The 7,441-nt window shown below is 52.5% G+C and overlaps 1 protein-coding gene across 16 annotated transcripts; it reads left to right on the forward strand.

The window, feature by feature from the left end:
• Window positions 1-1,704: 1,704 nt before the first annotated feature.
• Window positions 1,705-5,344, forward strand: PSRC1 (proline and serine rich coiled-coil 1). Of its 16 annotated transcripts, none has more exons than XM_001149403.6 (8): window positions 1,705-1,837; window positions 2,164-2,220; window positions 2,325-2,382; window positions 2,840-3,281; window positions 3,649-3,763; window positions 3,854-4,123; window positions 4,411-4,504; window positions 4,744-5,344. In XM_001149403.6, exons 2-8 carry the CDS (start codon window positions 2,202-2,204, stop codon window positions 4,745-4,747), a joined length of 1,002 nt encoding a protein of 333 aa, XP_001149403.2. In that variant the 5' UTR covers window positions 1,705-1,837; window positions 2,164-2,201; the 3' UTR covers window positions 4,748-5,344. The 16 variants fall into 16 exon arrangements, with proteins under 16 accessions (XP_001149403.2, XP_009425396.2, XP_024203303.1 ...); XM_009427121.5 differs by having other exon boundaries at window positions 1,710-1,837; window positions 2,169-2,220; XM_024347535.3 differs by having other exon boundaries at window positions 1,722-1,837; window positions 2,111-2,220.
• Window positions 5,345-7,441: the final 2,097 nt, after the last annotated feature.

The following is a 7,441-nucleotide window of genomic DNA, read 5'->3' on the forward strand; positions in this document are numbered from 1 at the left end:
GTGTTAGCCAGGATGGTCTGGATCTCCTGACCTCGTGATTCGCCCGCCTCGGCCTCCCAAAGTGCTGGGACTACAGGCGTGAGCCACCGCGCCTGGCCTACTTTCTTTACCATCTTGGTTTCTGGCAGATTTGGCCGGCTTCTTTACTGCACCGTTTTATTAGACGGATGTTTGAGACCTGTATCTTGTGCGGACCTGCTGTCTCCTCCTGTTGTTACCAGAAAGGGGTCCGGATCCAGACCCCAAGAGAGGGTTCTTGGCCCTTGCACAGGAAATAATTCAGGGCAAGTCCATAAAGTGAAAGCAAGTTTATTAAGAAAGAAAAGGGATAAAGAATGCCTACTCCAGAGGCAGAGCAGCCCGGAGGGCTGCTGGTTGGCCATTTTTATGGTTATTTCTTGATTATATGCTAAACAAGGGATGAATTATTCATGAGTTTTCCGGGAAAGGGGTAGGCAACTCCCTGGAACTAAGAATTCCTCCCCTTTTTAGACCATGTAGGGTAATTTCCTGATGTTGCCATGGTATTTGTAAACCGTGGTGATGCTGTCTGGAGTGTCTTTTAGCATGCTAATACATTATAATTAGCGTATAATGAGGACTGAGGACCTCCAGAGGACAGTTTCATCGCCATCTTGGTTTCGGTAGGTTTTGGCTGGCTTCTTTACCGCATGCTGTTTTACCACCAGGGTCTTTGTGACCTGTATCTTGTGCCAACCTCCTATCTCATCCTGTGACTTAGAATGCCTAACCTCCTAGGAATACAGCCCAGGTCTCAACCTTATTTTACCCAGCCTCTATTCCAGATGGAGTCGTTCTGGTCTGAAGCCTCTGACAAGTTCACTGGTGGCCCGGGCAACATTTAGAAACAACAGAGACAACACTCCTAACAAGTTGGTTTAAGCATTTTACAAATACTGCTTTTAGTTCAGAGGGGGCTACTTACAAACACCCCCTCTAAATCCCCTAAGGGCACACGGTAGAAAACGCCTTCATAATTATCCTCGTAACACCGTAACTGCGAGGACCAACATCCTCCTTTCACAGATAAGCGAAGAGAGGTGAAAAGAGGGCAAATATACTCAAGGCAGCCGCCTCTAAACCGAAACTTGGGTTCTGAGGTCAGTTAAACTTGGGTTGCATTTGAACCCAAGCCTGCCTGCGTGAAAAGCCCGTTGCTTTCTTTGCACCTCAGCTGCCTCAGGTTCTTGAAGAGGCGATGGAGGATGTACTTCTAAGAGAACCTCAATATACCTACAATATAAGTGTTTAGGTGCTCCCTTAACTTGGAAAAAACCCACAACTGAGGAACCTCGGCCAATGCGGCGCCTGCATATTGAGTGCGCCCAAGAAAACGAATTTCCTCCCGTAGAGCGTCGGTTAGCGGCCACGTTAGGCAGCACGACCGTTCTGGAGACTGGGTGCTCGGCGGCCCAGCAGAGGGAGGGGGCCGGGGCGCGAGTTCCATACTCGTGGGTCCGTTTCTTCCCTCCTGGCCAGCCGCGCTCTGCTCCCATCTGCCTACGGGAAAGAGAGTCTCCGCGCACGCGAGCACGCGCACTCGCAGCCTCAACCCTCGGCTCCGCCACCGGGATGCAGTCTTCTGGGAACGGTTCTCCCCCAGCCCCCACCGGCTGACTTCCGGCCAGCAGCTCCTCAGCCCCTCCCCCTGAGGATTCACCAATCACGGTGCGCGTGTGGCTTGAGTAGGTGGGGCCTGAGAGATTCGAAAGGAGCCCCGCCCCCTCGGAGCTGATTCCCGGGACTAGGTTGCGGGAGAAAGCCTGTTGCGTGGAAGATAAGGCGGCGCGGGAAGTGGACACAGGGTGGGCTGGAGGTGTGCTTCGCGTGTGATGCCAGGGGAGTGGAAAGGTGGCTTGGGGAGTGCAGAACCCTGAGGATAGTGGCGGGGAGGAAGATGGGGCGTGCAGGCCGCCCCCAGTGAGGAGAGGCCAGGATGCAGGGCGGCTCCAGGGCAATCTGGGCAGTTGGGGGAACCCTCCGTATCGTTCCCGGAGGTAGCAGGAGTAGCTGTGCGGGAGGTGCCACTCCTGGGCGCTTGCTTTGCCTCCAGCATGACCCCCGACCCTGGCTTGCACCCTGAATCTAGCTGCGAGCCTTGGGCAGAATGGATACCTGAGGAAAGGTATGGTTTCTCTCCAGCTCAGATCTAACTGGACTCTCGCTCCTGCTGGCTGGACATGGAGGATTTGGAGGAAGGTAAGGAAAGGAGGGAGGGAAGAATGAAAGGGAGGAGTGAGACCCAGCGATGGAGAGCTGCATCAGGGACCCATGACTGGCTTTCATTCTTCTTTCCCCTTCAGATGTAAGGTTTATTGTGGATGAGACCTTGGACTTTGGGGGGCTGTCACCATCTGACAGGTACCAGCCTCTTTATCCCACTTATTTTCCTCTAACAGTACCTCTTTGTCGCGAATCCCTTACTGCTGAATTATTGGCTTGGGTTGGTAACTTAGCAAGGTTTGGCGCACTTGGGGCTGCTGGGCGGCTGGCTGACTCGGGCCTCTATGACACTATTGGTAGCGGGGAGAGAAGGGAGAAGCTGGAGTTAGATTTCAGGGTGTTAAGAAGAAGGATAAGTGGATTTGCTGCATCTCCATCCTGGCATCATTTCTGATGTCCGTAAATGCTAAAGGCCTATTAGGCCCCATAGAACCAGGTATCTCATCGCCCAGAGGCCACATCTCACAGCCAGCATGGGCATCAGGGCCTAGGGTCATGTCCCTGGCTCTGTTGTGGGGCTCTTTTGCAGTCTCCCTTGCATAATCTCCTGTTCCCTTTTGCATGGGCATGATGCCTGGTTTGTTTCCTGTCTCAGCCGTGAGGAGGAAGACATAACAGTGTTGGTGACTCCAGAGAAACCACTTCGACGGGGCCTCTCCCACCGAAGTGACCCAAATGCAGTGGCACCTGCCCCCCAGGGTGTGAGGCTCAGCCTAGGCCCCCTCAGTCCAGAGAAGCTGGAGGAGATCCTCGATGAGGCCAACCGGCTGGCCGCTCAGCTGGAGCAGTGTGCCCTGCAGGATCGGGAGAGCGCAGGCGAGGGCCTGGGGCCTCGCCGAGTGAAGCCCAGTCCTCGGCGGGAGACCTTTGTGCTGAAGGATAGTCCTGTCCGAGACCTGCTGCCCACTGTGAACTCTTTGACGCGGAGCACCCCCTCCCCAAGCAGCCTGACGCCTCGACTCCGGAGTAATGATAGGAAGGGGTCAGTCAGGGCTCTCCGGGCTACATCTGGAAAGAGGCCCTCCAACATGAAGAGGGTGAGTTGAGAGAGTTGAGTTGGAGGTGTGCCCCAGACATGGTGTGTGCCATGATGCAGGGAGTGGTTTCCTTATTGGTAAAACAGGGATAGTATTTCTACATCTAGAATTGTTGGAATTAAATGAGAACCATGAAAAAAGAGAACCAAAACTCTTACCACAGTGTCTGAGTATATGTCTATGATAAACTCAATAAATGGTATTGGCAATAGTGATGGTGATGGTGATGTGGTGATGTTAGCAGCTAACTTCTACCCTTCCTTACTGGGATGTAGACAACTCTCCACCTCTATTTCTTAATTCCTTAAGCCACAGAACAGATATTTTTTCCACTCTAGTCTTTTTTCTCTCTCTCTTTGTGTTTCAGGAGTCACCCACTTGCAATCTGTTCCCTGCATCCAAAAGCCCAGCATCTTCTCCTCTTACCCGATCGAATCCCCCAGTCCGGGGGAGAGCTGGGCCCAGTGGGAGAGCAGCAGCCAGTGAGGAGACCAGAGCAGCCAAGTTGCGGGTGAGTGGGAGTGGGGAGTTTGTGGGATTGACCCTGAAATTTCTCCACTCCTCTCCACCAGGCCCACCCACCCCCATCAGATCCGTCCTGGCCCCACAGCCTTCTACCAGCAACTCTCAACGCCTGCCCCGGCCGCAGGGAGCAGCTGCTAAATCTTCCAGTCAACTGCCCATTCCCTCAGCCATCCCCAGGCCTGCCAGCCGAATGCCACTCACCAGCCGGAGTGTGCCACCTGGCAGAGGTGCCCTACCTCCGGATTCTCTGTCAACTCGAAAAGGGCTTCCAAGACCAAGCACTGCAGGACCCAGAGTGCGGGAAAGTGGACACAAGGGTAAGAGGTCAGGAGGAAGAATTCCCGCCCTTGCCCAGCGTGTCCTCACCCTCCCAGAGCTGTCAACAGTGACCACTTTTGCCATCCTTATTGCAATTCAATTGGAAGATGGGGAGACTGAGTTACAGAGAGGATATGGGGCTGGACAGAGTCTGAGTCTTAGTTTTCAAATACCTCATGGTCAGGGGGAGAGTACTAATCCCACACTCGCTCCCTTCATCCAGTATTTCTTTTCGAGGTCAGTTAAACTTGCGGCTAACTCATTTCTTTTGTTAACCCCCATGAAGTTCCTGTTTCCCAGCGACTAAATCTTCCTGTCATGGGTGCCACTCGCAGCAATCTGCAGCCCCCCAGGAAAGTGGCAGTCCCAGGACCTACCAGGTCAGTCTGGTCCTCCCTTGCCCGTCCTGTCTCCCTACCCCACCATCATCTGGGATTCCAAGCTGTTATGCACATCAGCCCTGAATTTTGTATGGAAAGATGGAGAGAGGAGGGGAGCCTGGGGCAGGGGAAGGGGGATCCCATTTCTTCCCACCCTGAGGAGCTTGAATTCTGCTGGGTGACAAATGGGCTTGAGGAAGAAGGGCATTTTAAAGCAGTTATTCCTTCTATTTCTTTAGGTAAAGAGATCAGGACAGCAAGCAAGACTTCAGTAGCAAACCACTACAGTCAGTACCTGGACTCGCCTCTACCCAGCAGACCCTGACTCCAGCAGATTCTGGCCCAGGGACAGGAGGAAGAGATGCCACCAGGGCTGGTCTCCCAGGAGTAGAGACCATGGGAAATGGGGTGGATTAGGATTGAGCTGGAGAAGACTTAAACTCTCTGGGTTGAAAGAAGATTAGGGGAAAAGAGGTCACCTTCCAGCAGTGAAATGAACAAATAGAAGATGAGAAGTACAGGCAAGTGGTTTGTCTTTATCCACCCCCACTGTTGTGGTCAGCCCCAGAGAATTTTATCTTCTTCCTTGGCATTGGTTCACTGGACATTTCCATGTGAGCGGCCTCCGTAGCTAACCTCCCTGCCCTCTGAGGAGCCATCTTCCTGAATCGCATTCTCTACTGGACTCTGGCCTGCTTGGAGAGGTGGCAGCAGGCACCTGGTCTTCAGAAATTGTTTCCTGTGAATTCTGTGACTCCTAATAGGCCAGTTTGTGATAAGCTTACTCTATGAGTCTTCATTTTTCTAAAATAAAGTGAATGTATTTTTATATTCTCTGTATATCTGGAAGTCGTTCCTGCTCCTATTTCTTTCTTTTTTTTTTAGACAGAATCTTGCTCTGTCACCCAGGCTGGAGTTTAATGGCGCGATCTGGGCTCACTGCAACTTCCACCTTCTGCGTTCAAGCAAGTCTCCTTTCTCAGCCTCCCGAGTAGCTGAGATTACAGGCGCCTGCCACCCACATCCGGCTAATTTTTTGTATTTCTAGTAGAGATGGGGTTTCACCATGTTGGCCAGGCTGGTCTCAAACTCCTAACCTCAGGTAATCCACCCGCCTCAGCCTCCCAAAGTGCTGGGATTACAGGTGTGAGCCACCGCACCCAGCCCCTGCTCCAATTTCTCTTTTTTTTTTTTTTTTTTTGAGACGGAGTTTTGTTCTTGGTGCCCAGGCTGGAGCACAATGGTGCGATCTCAGCTCACTGCAATCTCTGTCTCCTGGGTTCAAGGGATTCTCCTGCCTCAGCCTCCCCGAGTAGCTGGGATTACAGGCATGCACCACCACATCTGGCTCATTTTGTATTTTTACTAGAGATGGGGTTTCTCCATGTTGGTCAGGTTGGTCTTGAACTCTCAACCTCACGTGATCCGCCCGCCTCGGCCTCCCAAAGTGCTGGGATTACAGGTGTGAGCCACCGCACCCAGCCCCCTGCTCCAATTTCTAACAAATTTGGAGTAAATCTCTAATTCCAGGCAGGGAGCCAGGATGGGCCTCCTAGGCAGGGGCCTGAATAGGCCCTAGGGCCTTGAGATTCCAGCTTATCAGGCTGTGACTGCTCCCCTTGTTGGCATTAGACAAGGACAGGCTGCCTTTCCCCAGGTCTCATGTATCATTGGAAGGTCCAGATGAAAGTTAAGTGTAGCTTAATTCACAGTATGTGAGGCTATTAAGCTAGGATCTAGGTAGATTCTTATTTATATCCTAAACTTGAATGTCCTTTACTGGCAAAATAATGGAGCCTCCTAGAAATGCACCAGCTTCTTGTTTGCTCTCCCTGTGAGACGTGAAGGCCCTTTGGTGGTGTTCATCTTCCCTGATCACCTCAGCCAGAGCTGCTGGAACACCTAGTCAGGCTCCAACTAACATCACTGGGGTTGTCTGTGCTCTCCTCATCACCCCTGTTAGACTTGGGGGTGAGCGTCAGGATCCGGAAACCTCTGCAGTACCCTAGTGTTGTGACCTGTGTGTAGCAGAGCATTTAGTTTATTTATTCAGAAGATATTCGAGTGCAAGATGGTGTTTGTTGAAGGAATAACAAAGACACGTTTAACAGATTTGGTGTAGGGCCTCCCTTTTTTTGCAGCCTTTAACTCTAGTAATCAGAACCAATTCAACTCCTTCCGAGTTTTGAGGAAACTTCCTTCCCTGAAGGTCAGGCCATGACTTGAGAAAAGCAGCAGGTAAGTGGGCAAAGAGAAGTGGGACTGCCAGCTGGTGCCCCCACCCATGCCTATTTGGCCATAAATGCCTGACTTAGGCACCAAAGTGTCCTTGCCCTGTCCCTGGAGCCAGAGGCCCATCACTGCTTTCCCCTTTTTGTGGCTGATTCCAAGGTTCACCTGGCACATTCACCTGCTTCAGTGACAGTGCCTAGATATGCACCTTTCCCTGAATTCTGCAGCAACTCCCACAGCCTCTGGGATTCCAGGAATCGGTGGGAGGGAAGGGGTATGCAGACAGACACGGAGTATTCAGCTCTGGAGAAATTGGCGTAAGGCAAGAAACTTCAGGTGTGCTTCCCAGCTGCGCCCTGCACTGGTGTCTAGTGAGCAGGGCCTGTTGGTGGCTCCTGGGCCAATAGAAGCACTGGAAGGTCAGCAGGCTTAGGTACACACCTGGGTGAGGCCGGAAGGTGACATGTTTGTGTGGAGCCATGTCCAGGGTGGGTCCTTAGAGGCAAAACAAGCTGCAGACCCATGTGTTGTTGCCACCTGGCGGCTGGAGAGGGCATGGCACATCCTGTTCGCCCTCTTGGTCAGCCTTGAGTTTTGTCCCCACCCTACCTCCTCCCACTCCAAACCTGCTTCAGCAGCACTTTCAGTAAGCAGTGCCAGTCAGGGAGGAGGCCCTCCTGCCATGGCTGCCCTTCTTGTTCAGCC

This window comes from Pan troglodytes, chromosome 1, assembly GCF_028858775.2.
Source record: "Pan troglodytes isolate AG18354 chromosome 1, NHGRI_mPanTro3-v2.0_pri, whole genome shotgun sequence".
NCBI classification, from domain to species: domain Eukaryota; kingdom Metazoa; phylum Chordata; class Mammalia; order Primates; family Hominidae; genus Pan; species Pan troglodytes.